The following is an 18,888-nucleotide window of genomic DNA, read 5'->3' as shown; positions in this document are numbered from 1 at the left end:
TTTTTTTGCCTTCATAGACCTCCAAAAATTAAGTATTTGCTTGCTTGATGGTGTTCCTAAGGTCTCAAAAGCTGTCCTCATTTTTTTCATAAGACTCATCTTCAAGATCTGATATCATTTCTTATGTTTGATCCAGTCTTTTGTTAAGTATTTCAAAAATATATTTTTAAAGTGTTTATGCATTTATCTGAGACACAGGAAGGGAGAGACTTATATACAGAGATCTCTCACCTACCATTCTCTCCCCAAATGCCCACATTGGCCAGCGGGCCTTAGCCAGAAATTCAATCTATGTCTCCCACATGAATGGCCAGAACATTACTATTTGTCGTGCACACAGTAGTGTTGGTGAGAGACCAGTCACCACAATGAAAATGATGACATAGGAAACATGATGGATTTTTCCACATTAGCAATGGTGGCAAGTGTGGTGTATATGTGGTCCTGTTGGAAACAGGCATGGGCCATGGGTGGGCCAGCAGTGATGGCAGGGGAAGTGTAGTAAATAATGCAAGTGTTAGGGCACTAGCAGCTTTGAGGAGTACCCAAGTGCTGCATTATCTGACTCCAGGCTTGCTGTGATTATAAGGAGAGTACAGCACACATTGTAAGTCCTGAAATCTGGCAATCATGGATGAGTGTTTGCACAAAGTGCAAGCTCTCAACTAATGACAGGCTGGAAGTATGATTCTGTCCCCAGTATTGTTGTTGTGCTACAGCAGCCTGGTCTTTGGGAGCTAGGATAACAGTGCAAGAACCTTCTCAGAAATGAAGCTGGGGCCGGTGCTATGACATAGCAGGTAAAGCCACTGCCTGAGGTGCTGGCATCCCATATGGGCACCGATTTGAGTCCTGGCTGCCTCACTTCCAATCCAGCTCTCCACTATGGCCTGGGAAGGCAGTAGAAGGTGGCCCAAGTGCTTGGGCCCCTGCACCCATGACAGAGACCCAGAGGAAGCTCCTGGCTCCTGTCTTTGCATTGGCGCAGCTCTGGCCATTGTGTCCATTTGGGGAGTGAACCAGCGGATGAAAGACCTATCTCTCTCTCTGCCTCTCTGTAACTCTATCTTTGAAATAAATAAATAAATTTTTTCAAAAAAGTGAAACTACTGTGCAGACTCCAGGTCACCTATAAATGGGCTGCAAACCTGTGATGTTTGTTGCTATTTTTTCTGACTTCAATGCAAAAGGTCTTACTGGGACTTTTCTGTTTACCCTTTCTTGTATAAAGGGGATTCCCCTTGGTCAGAGAACCAGCATCATTGTTGTCCAGTGTTGTTTCTTTTCCCCCTATTCTATATGCTACTACCTCAAATCTCTGTGTTGTACAATGTTCCTGTTTCTCCCCTTCTGGGTTCTAGTGTAAGTCACATTGAAATGCACCTATTTATTTATTTTCTGGTTCTTCTTTGCAGAGGAGAGTAGTAGTCTTTAAAGAGATTTATTTATTTTGAAAGTCAGAATTATATATAGAGAGGGACACACACTCACACGCACACACACATATCTTCCATCTACTAGTTACTCTCCAGATGGCCACAATGGCCAGAGCTGGGCCAAGCTGAAGTCAGGAGGCAGGAACTTCAGTTGGGTTTTACACATAGGTGACAGGGGCCCAAACACTTGGGTCATCTGTGCTTTCCCCAGGCCATTAGCAGGGAGGAGCCAGGAAATGAAATGTTGCCCACATGGGGTGCTAGGTTTGCAGGTGGCAGCTTTATCTACTGCACCACAATGACAGACCGGAGACTAGTATTTGCTTCCTCTATTGCGCCATCTTTCTAGCCACTCAGAGAATATTTGAATGAATGAGCACTCTCAAATATATTTCTGTGAGCATTTATTTCACTATCCAACTTATACTTTTTTCTTTCCTCACAGCTTCTGAAGCATCCTTTGGAATTCCTATAACGAGCAGTTGTTACAAAAATCACAGTGAGAGAGCTCCTGTCTTTCATTTATATTCAGCACTGCCTTTCCTTCTCTTCTCTTGTCATCACTACCACATTAATTAAGCACATTTTCATATGTTCCCTGGACTACAATGAAGGCCTCTGGAAAGCTCCTCCAATGTCATATCCCAGCCCCTTTTCCTTCTGCTATCCACACTGAAGCTTAAAAGGTTAAAATGTAAATCTCAGATGCCATTCTGTTTCTTAAAATTCATCAATACCTTCTCATCACCTGTGAGATAAGGTCCAGAATTTTGAACATGGATTCTGTTCATGTGAATTACCTGGTCCCAGCCTCCCTCTCTCTTCTATCTCAATCATCCCCAGTATTCTTTATGCACTGGACATCATGCACTCTTAAATGTCTTAACAGCAGTGTTCTTTGTGTTAATTTCACATGCTCTTCCCACCAGTCTTGGCCTGATTGATGCCACAAGTCTCCCACATGTGAGATTTCATTACTGCCTTCCTCAAGATTAGTAAGAGCCCCCCCCCCCATTATTAGCATCACCAGATAGGTTCTCAGTGCATTTCACATTTTTCTTTTTTAAACTTCAACACACTTACATTCTTTGCTTAATGTTTGTTTCCTGTGTCAGCATATAAATTACAGAGAAGCAAGACCTGTTTCTGGCTTGTTCACTTCTTCATCATAAACATTCTTTGACTTATACATGGTGTCCAAAACATTTTTGTTTGAAGAATAATTCATTGGTTGACCACTATCTCTCTTTGTTCTTTTTCCTCCTTAATTTTGGGAGGCTCACTTATAATGCATGGTTTCATAACTCAGAATATGTGCCTCCTGTTTAGACATCCTCATCTATGGTTTTATTGTCATTCCCTGGCCTAGCAGAACTCCTTACCTGGAAAAGAAAGGCTGCATGGTTAGGTAGGAAGGAGTTTTATTAGAAAACAGATCTTTTATGTTGTTTGATTTGGAAAGGAAAGCTATGTCCCAAGCTCCCCGTGTTGTGTGGGAATGGAGGAACTGTGTCAAGCTGTTAGGCTACCTTTCTCACTATCACTGTCAGTGAGGGATGGGGGAAGGTGATAAACATCACCAATGGAAAAGGAAGTAGAGGTGGATACACATGCGCTGACTGCTCATTTCTTCCTTTGGAAGTACTGGGAATGTTTCCAATTCTTGCTGTTTCTTTTTCTTAAGACACATAAGTGCACAGAGTTAGCCAGCTCCCGTACCCTGTGTGCCTCCAAACATTGAGGTGGCTGATATCTGATCACCTATGTGTGCTTTCCTCATGCAACAAATATTGATTGGGGCCTCCTTTGTTATGGTCTTGGACCATGGAGCCAGTGTGAAAAATGAATATATTAAAGTCTTTCTTGTAGAACTCCACATGCTGGCAGGAAAGAAAAAATCTCTCAATCTTTTTTTTAAAAAAAGGATTCCCCCCCCCCTTTTTTTTAAAAAAAAAAAAAGACTTTATTTAAGAGACAGAGTTACAGAGGAGGAGAGACAGTGAGAGGTCTTCCATCCACTGGTTCACTCCCCATATGTTCACAATGACTAGAGCTGGGCCAATCCAAAATCAGGATCCAGGAGCTTCTTCCGGGTCTCCCACATGAGAAGCAGAAGCCCAAATACTGTGCCATATTTTGCATTTCCAGGCAATCAGCAGGAAGATAGATCAGAAATAGAGCATCTGGGACTTGAACTGGTGCTCATAAAGGATGCTAGTGCTACAGGCAGAGGCTTAACCTATGCTACAGCATTAGCCCCAAATCCACCAGTTTTTAGAGGTGTCACAGTCTCATGGTCAGCAATGCTTCAGGACCTGGATCAAGTTTAGGGTGTCTATCATCATAACATTACCTCTGATGTTTGTATCCTTATTCCTCACCTCATCCTGAAGATACTCCAGCTATAGCTGAAGCTCCAAAAACCAAAAACACTGGTGATTATGTTGTGCCCAGATCGTTAGATCCCCACAGAGACCCCCAGAGAGTTGATCACACCAAACTGCAAAAGCAAGGTTTATTCTAGAGTACAAGCTGCGACAGGGACTCCATCCAACCAACCGGCATAGCAGAGGAACGAGTGAGGCCCCGGTCTTTGTTTGGGAGAGTTTTTAAAGGAAAAAAGGGCTACATCAGCAGGAAAAAAGAGTTATATACAACATGGAAGCTTTGGGCACAGGGAGTTACAGCGGGAGCTTACAGCACAGAAGCTTTGGATGCAGGGAATTACTTTGTTTAGCAATCTCTACTGTGCTGTCCTTGGTCTACCAAGCTAGTTGTCCCTGGTAAGCTTTGCTATCTCCAGAATGCCTGAATGCCTGCTTTTACAAGGACTCGGGTCTGCTATGGGAAATGGAGGCTGCTTTTTTTATTGTTTTAAAATGGAGTCACTTTGGTTCTTCAATGGTTCCTAGCAGGCAATCTCCTAAAAGCAAAGATGTTAGGAAAATTCGTTGGTCTAGAAGACAGAACCAACATAAGCCTTGCAACTGTGTCATTCAGCATGTGCTCTGTCTGCCCCTCTCAAGAATTTCAAGTGCCTTTTACACATAGTGTTTAAGTCATCAGCTGCTTCCACTGTACATCTTAGATACCTGAAAAATTGGATAATTAAGTAATCAACTATCCCACAGCCCAATAGCTGTAGAAGGTGGCAATGGGGGAGGGGATTCTTCTCTGATTCTTCCCTAGATTCTCTCTTTCCACCCCTTCCCTTGTGAATGTTGGGATGAATCTCCTTTTATGGGTGAATCAGAGGTCAGTGCAGGTTATCTCACTCGAAGGTCAAGGTTGTGGAGAAAGACTTCAGCACAGGGAATCCAGAGAGGAGAATGTGCCCTGTGCTAGCTAACCCAGGATTAATGAGCTAAAATTACTAGAATTGTTAACATCTGACAGTTGTGACAATCTCAACACAGGTATAATTTCTGGCCATGCCTGTTCAAAAATAAATTGGCTTTTACAAAGAGTTAAGATGGTGGGACCAGCAGGGGGGTGGGGGGTAGAGCACAGTGGTGGCACAGTGCAAGCCCCGGCCTGCAGCACAGGCATCCCATATAGTCATCCGGTTCAAGTCTCGGCTGCTCCACTTCTGATCCAGCTCTCTGGTATGGCCTGGGAAAGCAGTAGAAAATAGCCCAAGTCCTTGGATCCTTTCATCCATGTGAGAGACTCAGAAGAAGCTCCTGGCTCCTGACTTTGGATCAGCTCAGCTTCAGCTGTTGCAGCCATCTCGGGAGTGAACTAGTGGGTGGAAGACCTCTCTCTCTCTCTCTCTCTCTCTCTCAACCTCTCTCTGTAACTCTTTCAAATAAATAAAACTTAAAAAAAAACAAAGAATTAACATGGCTTGTGAAATTCACACACATAATATTCTTCACATCCATCCCCTTCTTTGCTGGCCTCTAGAGGGAGGGTTTGTCTAAGGAATAGCTAACAGTGAATGTGACACTTTCATAACTGATTCTATGCAGGCAGGAAGCAGCTGTCTTTTTCAGCCAGTGTTGAAAGATACAAGTTGTCTTCTGTGATTCCCTCTTGCTGTTAACACACCCAAAATCATTGTCACATATCTTGGAAAGAGAACCAGAATGATTATCATTTAAGTGTTTCTAAAACAAACACCACTGGAAGACCAATTCATGTTCTAATGTTGTCAGGAAATCCCTTAAAAAAATGAAGTCAACAGTCCATTGGTATCCTTGGCAAGAAGAATCTTGCAGAGTTGGTCACACATGAATTCAAACAGACCTGTGATTTCAGGCCTGTTTATGCTGAGACTCAATTTCTTTATTTCCTAATGAGTGGTCATTAAACATTTCCCTTCAAGTTAGTTTAGTGGTGAACATTTTGCCTAACACTTATACAAAGTGCCTGACACATAGTATTAATAAATGATAATTTTGATGTTAGTTCAGGGTGAATATTGTGAAACATGACATTCTTAAGCATCATCAGAATCTCAACTTGGGGAAAACTTGAAGTTTAGATCATCCCTGAGTCTAGCCCTAAGAAGCAGCATTCCTAGGATCCAAGATGGTTGAATAGGGTAAAGTCATACTGACCAGCTTCATTAGGATATGAAAACAAAGAAATGATCTCTTTCCAGAGGTCTGACTGACAGAAATATTCAGTGGAGGTGAAATAAAAAGAATGAATATCCCATGGAACAGTGAGGAAAGAGGACAGAAACACGGTTGAGATGGGCAGCACAGTACAGACAGCTGCAAGCTGAGTTGACATCTTACCAAGTAAAAGTAGGAAGAAGTTTTTATATGTCATTTTTTTAAAAAAGATTTATTTAGTTATTTGAAAGTCAGAGTTATACAGAGAGAGAAGGAAAGGAAGAGAGAGAAAGAGGTCTTCCATCCACTGATTCACTCCCCAATTGGCTGTAATGGTGGAAACTGCAGCTGTGCTGATCCAAAGCAAAGAGCCAGGAGCTTCTTCCAGGTCTCCCATGTAGGTACAGGGGCCCAAGCACTTGGGCCACCTCCTACTGCTTTCCCAGGCCATAGAAGAGAGCTGAATTAGAAGTGGAGCAGCCAGGACTCAAACCAGCACCCATATGGGATGTCAGCACTGCAGGCTGTGGCTTTACATGCTAAGAATTTCACAGTCACTCACTGACTGTAACTTTATCCTGGGGAGCTGACTGGGGTCTGAGCAATTGCTACACTCAAAGAAATGAATTCACATTGTCTCCCTTCCATCCCTTATTCCCATAGAGTGCTGGACTCTCCTGGAAAAACTCACACAAGTGATCTCTGGACCATTGCTATCAGAAGACAGTCAGAGTCAGAGTAAGGGCAAGTTGTGGGGTAGAGGGCGTGTCCCATTCATCTTGTAACAATTGGAGCTTGGGAGTATTAGCCCAAGAACCATGTTCACCCACTGTATGTGAGCTGGGAGTGGGGGTGGGGTGACACTTAGCTTCTGGGAACTAACACCAAAATGTACTTCCATCTAGAAGATTTGGGTAATGACTCTGCTGTACTATATAACACCAGGATTATAACAATCAGTTTGACTTTGTTTAATCCCACTGAAATCTACCCAATGGACCTAGGGGAGAACTCACCTGCATTCCACCTCTAGGGACTCATACCTGCCAGAGAAAAAATTTCCTGTGTGCCTTAAAATCACCCTGTGGAACTGGAGCAGGGTTCAGTTCACATTGCCCATTCCAAGAAATAGGGCTTTGGACATTATAATCTGCAGCACCAGTTGCACTTTCCTAGCAAGACCAAAGGAGGGGTTCATTTCATCCACTTTACACAATCATAGAGTCACAGAAATTCATGCCACAAGCCCTACAATCACTCAGGATTGCTACTGGGACAAGGGAATAGTCATTTACATTGACATCAGCACCCACCACCAAGACAATGGCTTTCACATTTCCAGAGTAACTGATACAAAATTGTGTGGACTGAAGATACATAGCCTAGGAAACCTACCTTCATCTCAAAGTCATGCTTCTAATCCTATGGCTTGCAGCAGACTAGACCAGTGTGTCAATTATAGACAGGATGACATTGATTAAAACAAAAGATATAACTGAGAGACTGAACTTCTGGAATTACCTAGAACCAAAGCCAAAAGAACCAGCGAAGTGATATGTTGCATTTCATCCAAACCTTAAACTCTTTTTTAAGAAAACCTACTTCATAAAGAAGAAGGAATTACTATACCAGATGTACAGATGTCAACGTAGGGACATAGGAAACATGACAGAGAAAGCTAGCATGACATCTCCAAAATAACACAATAATTCTTCAGACTGAAGGAAACTATGAAATTCTGGAAATAGAATTCAAAATAGTGATTGTAAGGAAACTTAATGCAATCAGGAGAATACATATAGACAGATTAAACAAGTGAGTAAATCAATGAGTGACATGAATGAAAATATTAGTAAGCAGACAGAAATAATTAAGAAGAACCAAATAGAAATTTTGAAAATAAAATCTTCAGTCAGTGAGAAAAAAAATATAACTGAGAGTTTTAACAAAGGAATAGACCAAATGAATGAAGGAATTTCTAATCTGGCAGACAAGACTTTTGAAATAACCTAATCAGACAATAAAACAAATTAAAAAGAATGAAGAAATTCTATGTGAAACTTGGGATATGATTAAATGACTGAATATTTATATTATAGGTATTTCTGAAGCAGAAGGGAAGAGAAAAGATGTTTAAAGCCTCCCAAATCAAACAATAATTGAAAATTTTCCAGGTCTTGAAAGGGACATCAGGGCCAGCACTGTGATGTAGTAGGCTAAACCTCGCTTGCAGTGCCAGCATCCCATATGGGTGCCAGTTCAGGTACCAGCTGCTTCACTTCTGATACAGCTCCTTCTAATGGCATGGAAAAGCAGTAGAAGATGGCCCAAGTGCTTGGGCCCCTGAAATAGCTGGAAGAAGCTCCTCCTTATCTGTTTTGGATCTGTTGAACTCTAACCTTTGTGGCCATTTGGGGAGTGAACTAGCAGATGTAAGACCTCTCTTTCTGTCTCTTTCTCTCTCTGTAACTCTGCTTCTCAAATAAATAAATCTTTCTTTTTTTTACAGGCAGAGTGGACAGTGAGAGAGAGAGAGACAGAGAGAAAGGTCTTCCTTTTCCATTGGCTCACCCCCCAATGGCCACTGCAGCTGGCACGCTGCACCCGTCACACTGCGCTGATCCAAAGCCAGGCGCCAGGTGCTTCTCCTAGTCTCCCATGGGGTGCAGGGCCCAAGCACTTGGGCCATCCTCCACTGCACTCCCAGGCCACATCAGAAAGCTTGCCTGGAAGAGGGGCAACTGGGACAGAATCCGGCATCCTGACTGGGACTAGAATCCGGTGTGCCGGCGCCGCAGGTGGAGGATTAGCCTAGTGAGCTGTGGCACCGGCCTTCAAATAGATAAATCTTTAAAAAGGAGAAAGAAATGTGGCTATCCAGATACAAGAAGCTCAAAGAACTTCAAGCAGACTGAACCAAAAAATATCATCTACAAGGCATATTGTTGTCAAACTGACAAAAGTTAAGGATGAGGAGAAAATACTAAAGCAATAAGGTTAAAATAAAAGTATCAAGTTATATATAAAAACTAATTTGGTTGACATCAGACTTTTCAGAAGAAATCAAACAGGTGAGAAAAGAGTGGGATGATATATTCAATGTCGTCAAGGAAAAGAACTTTCCACCGGGAAGATTGTATTGAGAGACGGTATCCTTAAAATGGAGGGAGAAATAAGCTATTTTTCAAATAAGAAAAACTGAAGGAAATCACCACTACCAGACAAGTCTTATAAGAAATTCTGAAATGAGTCCTGCATTAGAAGTAAACATCCTGAAAACATATGATACCACCAAATTCACTAACAGAGCAGGTAAAATCAGTACCCAATCAACCAAATGACAGGTGTTAATTCTTATTCATCAATACTATCATTTAATATAGATGGATTAAATTCAACAACCAAAGGACTTACATTGGCTGGATAGTTAAAAAAAAATCAAGACCCCACTACATGTTGGCTACAAGAAACTCACTTCACGAATAAAGACACACATAGACTGAAAGTGAAGGACTAGAAAAAGATATACCAGGAAAATGGATACAAAAAATGAACAGGAGTGGCTATTCATATAAGATAAAACAGACTTTAAATAAAAAGTGGTAAAGAGAGACAAAGAAGGACATTGTACTTTGATAGAAGGCTTGAATCTGCAAGAAGATATAGCAATCATAAACATTTATGCACCCAAAACAAGACCACCCAGATATATACAGCAAATAACATTAGACTTAAAGGAAAGAGACCCCAATACAATAATAGTGGGTGATTACAACACCCCACTCTCTTCAATGGACAGATCAAGCAGACAGAAAATCAATAAAGATAAATCAGAGTTGAAACATACTGTTGAGCAAGTGGACATAACAGATATTTACAGGACATTTCACCCACCAACTATAGAATAACCTTCTTTTCATTAGCGCATTGAGTATTGTCATAGTTGGCCATCTATTAGGCTACAAGTAAAGTTTCAGTAATTTAAAAAGACTGAAATCATACCATGAATCCTCTCAGACCACAAAGGAATAAAAATTAGAAACCAACAAGAAGATGCAGCACTCAAAAAGATACAGAAATAAAACATTTTGAATGATCAATGAGTCATTGAAGAAGTTAAAAAGAAAATATAAAACTTTCTTGAAATAAATTAAAATGAAAACACACCATATCAAAATCTGTGAGATAAAGCAAAAGAAGTTTTAAGAGAGAAGTTTATAATATCAAGTCCTTACATTTAAAAGAGAAAGTCTCAAATAAGTGATCTAATGATACATCTCAAAGATTTAGAGGGGCTGGCATTGTGGCATAGATGGTTAAGCTGCTGCTTGCAATGTGGGCATCTGTATGGATGCCAGTTTGAGTCATGGCTGCTCCACTTCTTTTTTTTTTTTTTTTTTTTTTTTTTTGACAGGCAGAGTGGACAGTAGAGGGAGACAGAGAGAAAGGTCTTCCTTTTTGCCGTTGGTTCACCCTCCAATGGCCGCCGCGGTAGGCACGCTGCAGCCGGTGCACCGCGCCGTTCCGATGGCAGGAGCCAGGTGCTTCTCCTGGTCTCCCATGGGGTGCAGGGCCCAAGAACTTGGGCCATCCTCCACTGCACTCCCTGGCCACAGCAGAGAGCTGGCCTGGAAGAGGGGCAACCGGGACAGGATCAGTGCCCCGACCGGGACTAGAACCCAGTGTGCCAGCACCGCAAGGCGGAGGATTAGCCTGTTAAGCCACGGCGCCGGCCCTCCACTTCTTTTTTTTTTTTTTAAGATTTATTTATTTATTTGAAAGAGTTACAGAGAGAAAGGAGAAGCAGAGATAAAGAGAGAGGGCTGGCACTGCGGCTCAGTAGGCTAACCCTCCGTCTGCGGCGCCAGCACCCCGGGTTCTAGTCCTGGTCAGAGTGCCGGATTCTGTCCCAGTTGCTCCTCTTCCAGTCCAGCTCTCTGCTATGGCCCAGGAGTGCAGTGGAGGATGGCCCAAGTGCTTGGGCCCTGCACCCGCATGGGAGACCAGGAAAAGCACCTGGCTCCTGGCTTTGGATCAGCGCAGTGCGCCGGCCACACTGTGCCAGCCACAGTGGCCATTTGGGGGTGAACCAATGGAAAAGGAAGACCTTTCTCTCTCTCTCTCTCACTGTCCACTATGCCTGTCCAAAAAGAAAAAATAAGACAGAAAGAGAGGTCTTCCATCTGATGGTTCACTCCCCAATTGGCCACAATGTCCGGAGCTGTGCCAATCCAAAGCCAGGAGCCAGGAGCTTCTTCCAGGTCTCCCATGAAGGGGCAGGGGCCCAAGGACTTGGACCATCTTCTTACTGCTTTCCCAGGCCATAGCAGAGAGCTGGATCGGAAGTGGAGCAGCCAGGTCTTGCATTGGTGCCCATATGAGATGCCAGTGCTTTGAGCCAGGGCATTAACCCTCTCCTCCACAGCGCCGGCCCTTGCTCCACTTCTGATCAGACTCCCCGCTAATGCCCCAGGAAAGCATCAGAAGGTAGCCTAAGTCCTTGGTCCGTGCACTCATGTGGGAGATATGGATGGAGCTCCTGGCTCCTGGCTTCAGCCTGGCCACAGCCCAGGCTTTGTGGTCATTTTGGGAATGTGGCAAATGAAACAGTGGGTAGAAGATCTCTCTCCCTCTCTTCCTTTTTCTTTCTCTCTCTCTCTCTCTCCTTCCCTTTATCTCTGTATCTCTTTCAAATAAATGAATAAATCTTTAAATCTTAAAAAAATGTATTTGTCTATTTGAAAGTCAAAGTTACACAGAGAGAGAAGGAGAGGCAGAGAGAGAGAGAGGTCTTCCATCAGCTGGTTCACTCCCTATCTGGCCACAATGGCTGAAGATGCGCCGATCCAAAGTCAAGAGCCAGGAGCCTCCTCTGATTCCCCCACATGAGTGCAGGGGCCCAAGGACTTGGGCCATTCTCCACTGCTTTTCCAGGCCATGGCAGAGAGCTGGTTCAGAAGTGGAGCAACCAGGACTCGAACCAGCACCCATATGGGATGCCGGTACTGCAGGCAGTGGCCTTAGCTGCTATGTCACAGTGCTGGCCCCAATTAATATTTTAAAATTAGAAAAACAAAAACAAATTACACTCCAAATCAGCAGTAGGTAAGAAATAATAAGAGATAGGGCAGAAACAAATGAAATTGAAAATAAGAAAACAATACAATAAACAAAATGAGAAGTTGGTTTTTTGAGAAGATAAATGAAATAGACAAACCTTTAGCCAGACTAATGAAGAAAAAAGAGAAAAAAAACTCAAATAAATAAAATTAGAGATAAAAAAGGAGATATTACAACTGACACCACTAAAATACAAAGGATTTTAAGAAACTACTATAAAAACTGTATTCATAAACTGGAAAACTTCAAATAAATGGATAAATTCCTAGAAACACATGACTTAATATCAAGATTAAATCAATAAGATACAGATAATGTAAGCAGAACCATAGCAATCAATGAGATAAAGAATTAGTTAAAAGTTTTCCATGAGGGAAAATCTCAGAATCTGATGGATTTACTACTGAATTCTATAAAACATTTAAAAATGAACTAACTCCAATTGTCTTCAAACTATTCCAAAATATTGAACAGGACAGAACTCTGCCAAATTTTTTTCTATGAGGTCAACATCACTCTGATACCCAAACCAAAGACAAAATATGAAATGAAAAGTATACTAGATCTTTGATGAACATAGATTTAAAAATTCTAAAAAAAAAAACCCTAGCAGATTAACATCAAAAAGATCATACAACATGATCAAGTGGGATTTATCTCAGCAATGCAAAGTTGGTTCAATATTTACAAATCAATAGATGTCATAAGTCATATTAACAGAAAAAAGAACAAAAACCATATGGTCATCTCAGTCAAGGCAGAGAAAGCATTTGATAAGATTCAACACCCCTTCATGGTAAAAGCCCTCCACAAATTAGATTTAGAGAGAATATATTTCAAAATTATAAAGGCTATTTATGATAATTCAACATGCAATAAAATACTGAGTGGGGAAAATCTGAAAGCATCTTCCATTCAGATCTGGAAGAAGACAAAAAATATCTATTTTCACTACTTTTATTCAATATAGTACTCACAGTATTAGCAAAAGCAATTGGGGAGGAGAAAGAAATAAAGGGCATCAAAATAGAAAGGAGGAAGTTAAAATATCCATGTTTGAATGTGACATAGAAAAACCCACATCCCTCACTAAAAAGCTCTTATAACTAATAAACCAGTTCAGTAAAGTTCAGGTTATAAAATAAACATACAGGGGCCTGTGCTGTGGTGCAGCAGGTTAAAGCTCTAGCCTGCAGCACTAGCATTCCATATGGGCACCAATTCAAGCCCTGGCTGCTTCATTTCTGATCCAGCACCTAGGAAAGCAGTGGGGGATGACCCAATTATTTGTGCTCCTGCACCCACATGGGGGATCTGAAAGAAGCTCTTGGCTCCTAGCTTCAGATAGACTAAGCTCTGGCCATTGCAGCTAACTGGGGAGTGAACCTGCAGATGGAAGAACTTTCTCTTCCTCTGTCTCTCTCTGTCTGTAACCCTACCTCTCAAATAAACAAATAAAACTTTAAAAAAGAATTATTTATTTGAAAGTCAAAGTTACATACACAACATGCAGAGAGAGAGAGAGAGAGAGAGAGAGAGAGAAATCTTTTATTTCCTGGTTCATTCCCCAAATAGTTACAATGGCTGTGGTTGGCCAGGCCAAACTCAGGAGCCAGGAGCTTCATCAGTGTCTCCCACATGGTGGCAAGGCCCAAATACTTGGGTTATCTTCCACTACTTCCCCCAGCCCATTAGCATGGAGCTGAATTAGAAGTGAAACAGCTGGGACATGAACTAGCAGCACTCATATGGATTGCAGGCATTGCAGGTGATGACTCTATCCATTATGTTATAACACCAGCCTGAAGCTATAGTAAGTAAAACAGCATGGGAGGCCGGCACTGTGGTTCACTAGGCTAATCCTCTGCCTGTGGCGCTGGCACACCGGGTTCTAGTCCTGGTTGGGGTGCCGGATTCTGTCCCAGTTGCTCCTCTTCCAGTCCAGCTCTCTGCTGTGGCCTGGGAGTGCAGTGGAGGATGGCCCAAGTGCTTGGGCCCTGCACCCACATGAGAGACCAGGTGGAAGCACCTGGCTCCTGGCTTCAGATCGGCACAGTGCACCGGCTGTAGTGGCCATTTGAGGGGTGAACCAACGGAAGGAACACCTTTCTCTCTCTCTCTCTCTCAGTGTCTAACACTGCCTGTCCAAAACAAACAAACAAAAAACAACAGCATGGGTGCAGGTGCTGTGGTGTAGCAGGTTAATGCCCTGGCCTGAAGTGCCAGCATCCCATATGGGCAGTGGTTCCATTCCCAGCTGCTCCACTTCCGATCCGATCCAGCTCTCTGCTGTGGCCTGGGAAAGCAGTAAGAAGATGGCCCAAGTCCTTGGGCCCCTGCACCTGCGTGGGAGACCTGGATGAAGCTCCTGGCTCCTGGCTTTGCATAGGCTCAGCTCCAGCCATTGCAGCCAATTGGGGAGTGAACCATCAGATGGAAGACTTCTCTCTCTCTCTCTCTCTCTCTCTCTCTCTGCCTCTCTCTGTGTAGCTCTGACTTTCAAATAAATAAATAAATCTTTAAAAAAAACAGCATGGTACTGCCATAAAAACTGACACATAGATCACTGGAACAAAAGAGAATCCAGAAATTAATCCATCTACAGACAACTGATTTTTCACAAAAGTGCCCAGACTATACAGTGGAATAAGGATAATCTCTTCCATAAGTGGTGCTGACATAACTGGATGTATGCATGAGAAGCATGAAATTAGATACATACTTCTCACCATATACCAAAAAATCAACTCAGGATGTATTAGAGATCCAAGTTTAATGAAGTTGCTAGAAGAAAGAGAAGGGGAAACACTCCAAGATATTGGTATAGACCATGACTTCTTTTGTATAAGACCCCCAAAACAAGCAACAAAAAAAAACTAAATAAATAGGATTATATTAAAAGCAGAAGTTTCTACAGAGCAAAGTAAATAATAGAGTGAAAAGACATACAACAGAGTGGGAAAATATTTGTGAACTACCTATTTGACAAAAGATATCCAGAATATACTAGCAACTCAATAAACCAAACAACAACAAAATCCAATCCAGCTAAGAAATGGACAACAGACCTCAAAAGTCCTCAAAAGCACAAATAAAAATGTCAACAAATACATGAAAAAATGCTCAGCATCACTAGCCTTCAAGGAAATGCAAATCAAAACCACAATGAAATATTCCCCCACCCCTGTCAGAATGGTTATTATCCAAAAGACAGAGTAACAAATGCTGCCCAGGATATGTTGTAAAGGGAGCACTTCTACACTGTTCATTGAATGCAAGCTATTGCAGCCACTATAAAAACAGTATTGAGATTTTTTTTAAAAAACTAAAAATAGACTTGCAAAAATAATCTATCATTCCTATTACTGGATATATATAAAAAGACATGAAGATGTTGTATCAAAGAGTTACCTGAACCACCATGTTTATGACAGCACTGTCCATAATAACCAAAATATGGAATCAACAAGCATGTTCATTATCAGATGGATGAGATACTGCTGCTCTGGGGCACAACTATCTGGACAGGTTTTGTATCTGTCTTAGCCCTCCAGTTACTGAGGCCAACTTGGTTCTGGGCAGAAATGGGAAAAATACTGCTCATGTCTTTGATGGGGATGTCACAGCAGGCCTAGAACCTGTCCTCACAGCTGCTGTGCACTTTGTGACTTGATTTGAATCAGACCATGACTGGCGAAAACTACCAACACAGGCACAACTCATGGCTTACCGTGGAAGCAACTTCTCTTCCAAAGCTGAGGCTGCCTTACTGGATAAGCATGGACAGATCCTCTTCCTCTAGAATGACTTCAATTCCAGGGCAGTCCTCATTTCATGCAAATAGACTCAGAACCAGGCTGTCCCCACAAGTCTCCAAACTCCCAGACTGCTTGAGGATGTCTCCAGGCTGAAATTAGGACCACATTTGGCACCGGAAAATTCCTTCCAAAACCTTAGATTAACATTATAAGCAGTAGCTCCACTTTGCAGAAGATTCCTAAGATTGCTCTAACAATGACCTCTGCTAGAGCATTTATGGTATGGGGCATCTCTGTATTCTGACCTTGTGCATAGAATTAGGACTCAACTGTTGGGGAAAGTGAGGCCATGCATTCTCTGTTTCTCAAGCAGAAATTGAAGTCCTCTGGGGCACAGGGGGCTTTTAATTTGACATTGTAAATGGCAGTTGACTGATGGTTTTACTTTTATTGACCTTGGGTGTTGAGCAGCATAGATCCTCTAGGTGGAGCTCTCTGTCCTGAACTTAATGAACCCTCTCCCACACATCCCCGGGATAAGCCTCTGTAATGTGGGGTTGCTTTTGCTTTCTGGAAACTGGCTTCAAAAATTTTTAATACTTGAACTTGGTGACTCAATACATCATACATCAAATATTCACACACACACATCCACACACACTGTGGTTTGTGCCACCTCAGCAGTAGTCCACTGGAAGGCTTACAGGAGAACACAGGCTGTAATGGCTGGTGAACCTGCTACAAATGGGAGAGGCAGATGAATGGCAGTGTATGCAGAGGAGCAAGACAAACTGGCAGCTTTGCTTCTTGTCCTACCTGTGTAGGCCTGATTGTGTCCTCAGAGTAACTACTCTGCCCTGTCAGCATCCCCCAGAATTCATGCCTAGGCATGTCTTCCTACATGTCAGGGCAGTCAGTTTATTTTTTAAAAAAGGATTTATTTATTTGAAAGGCAGAGTTACAGAGTGGGAGAGGATTCTAGCATCACAAGTAGTGCCTTAACTTGCTGCAGCACCACACTGGTCCCCACCCAATTCTTTTTTTTTTTTTTTAAGATTTATTTATTTATTTGAAAGTCAGAGTTACACAGAGAGAGGATATATATATATATGTGTGTGTGTGTGTGTGTGTATGTGAGAGAGAGAGAGAGAGATTTTCCATCTGATGGTTCACTCCCCAGTTGGCTGCAATGGCTGGAGCTGTGTTGATCCAAAGCCAGGAGTCAGGAGCTTCTTCCAGGTCTCCCTCATGGATGCAGGGGGCCAAGGACTTGGGACATCTTCTTACAGCTTTCCCAGGCCATAGCAGAGAGCTGGATCAGAAGTAGAGCATCCAGGTCTCTAACCAGCGCCTATATGGGATGCTGGCACTTCAGGCCAGGGCATTAACCCACTGAGCCACAGCATTAGTCCCCCCTCCCCCCCATCTCCAATTCTTATCCAGCTCTCTGCACCTGGGAGAGCAGCAGAAGATGACCCAACTACTTGGGACCCTGTTACATATGTGTGAGGCTCAAATGGAGTTCCTTTCTACTGGCTTTGGCTTCATGCAGCCCCAATCATTGTGGTCATTTGAAAAGTGAATCAGTGGATGAAAGATCTCTGTATCTCTCTTTCTCTCCCTCTCCCTGTCATTCTGCTCTTCAAATAAAAAAAAATTAAACTGTAGGTTGATAATCTGTTCTCTGTCCTTGTTTTTCTACATGCTGCATTACTTCCCCCAACTGCAGTGGGCAACCTCAGACATTTTAGGAGGGGCAACAATGCCTTGGACAACTCTGTATCACTTCCTCCTGATCTCTAGGCCTAGAAGAGCGTGTTCTGATTGCAAATGTTGGGAAGTCAGCTGTTCAGAATCTGGGTGGATGATGAAAAATGGCTTTATTTATCTTGAAGGGGCCTCACTTTCCTTGCTCCCCAGGCCCGGGGAGGTCATTCAAGCTGAGTGTCAATGCAGTCTCTTCTCCATCTGTGGGAAGGCCTTCTAAACTTGAGCTGTAGGATTCTCATCACAATTTGGAGACAGTTAATTTATTGTAATCAGTTATTTAAGTCATCTTTAATTCCTCCAAATATCTCACTTCTGAGTTCAGTGTCATGGGCAGGAGCTAAGCACACAAAGCACTCTCTGGTCCCCTCTGCTCTTCCCTCAAAATTAAGGTTCTAAGAACCCACTGGAGAACATCACATGTGATGGCAAGATATACTTGCTTGGTGATGATGTTTTTCATCTCCATTCCTTGTTTCTTATCAGATTATTTCCTAGAAATAGAATGTCTTAGTCTCTCTAAGCTAAGTCTCATGTTTAGTTTTAGCAATATGAATATATTTAGCACATTTAGTCTTCATAGTGACATAATTTTTATGAAACTCTTTTTTTAGCTTTTTAAAATATAATTTAAAACTATTTTGTACCAGTACAATATATTAATTCTACAAATGTAAAATTTTATCAGCTGTTAAAACATTTGTAAAACTATACATTCTACTTCAGCTTTATTGCACAATATCTATAAGAAAATATTAATTTTAAATTAGAAAAGATAAAAATGTTTTCAGTATAGAAAAGAATCTCATTTTAAAGACAATACTCTATAAGAATGTCTACCAAGAAAATAACAAACTTTCACAGGATACCAAGCTGGACAGATGCATTGGCAGATCTGATACAAAGCACTATTAAAACCAGTCCAAAATAACTTAATCCAAACTGTATCATCATTTTTCATAGAAATCTAGACACCACTGAAGGTAGTTTTTTATATTAAAAAAGATGAGGGGCCGGGGCTGTGGCACAGTGGGATTAACACCCTGGCCTGAAGCACCGGCATCCCATATGGGTGCCAGTTCTAGTCCCGACTGCTCCTCTTCCAAACCAGTTCTCTGCTATGGCCTGGGAAAGCAGCAGAAGATGGCCCAAGCCCTTGGGCCCCTGCACCCACATGGGAAACCCAGAAGAATCTCCTGGCTCCTGACTCCTGGCTTCAGATGGACACAGCTCCGGCCATTGCAG

General features: G+C 42.2%; 1 protein-coding gene across 1 annotated transcript in view; it reads left to right on the top strand.

The window, feature by feature from the left end:
- LOC133754764 (endogenous retrovirus group K member 25 Env polyprotein-like) overlaps window positions 1–17,744 on the top strand; it is a 31,536-nt gene extending 13,792 nt beyond the window's left edge. The window contains exon 2 of the mRNA XM_062185182.1: window positions 17,680–17,744. Within this exon, the coding sequence (XP_062041166.1) occupies window positions 17,680–17,744 (65 nt within the window). The remainder of the gene's footprint in view (window positions 1–17,679) is intronic.
- Window positions 17,745–18,888: the final 1,144 nt, after the last annotated feature.

This window comes from Lepus europaeus, unplaced genomic scaffold, assembly GCF_033115175.1.
Source record: "Lepus europaeus isolate LE1 unplaced genomic scaffold, mLepTim1.pri SCAFFOLD_29, whole genome shotgun sequence".
NCBI lineage: Eukaryota > Metazoa > Chordata > Mammalia > Lagomorpha > Leporidae > Lepus > Lepus europaeus.
The sequence above is the reverse complement of the archived record's forward strand: the minus strand, read 5'-3'. Positions and strand labels throughout refer to the sequence as shown.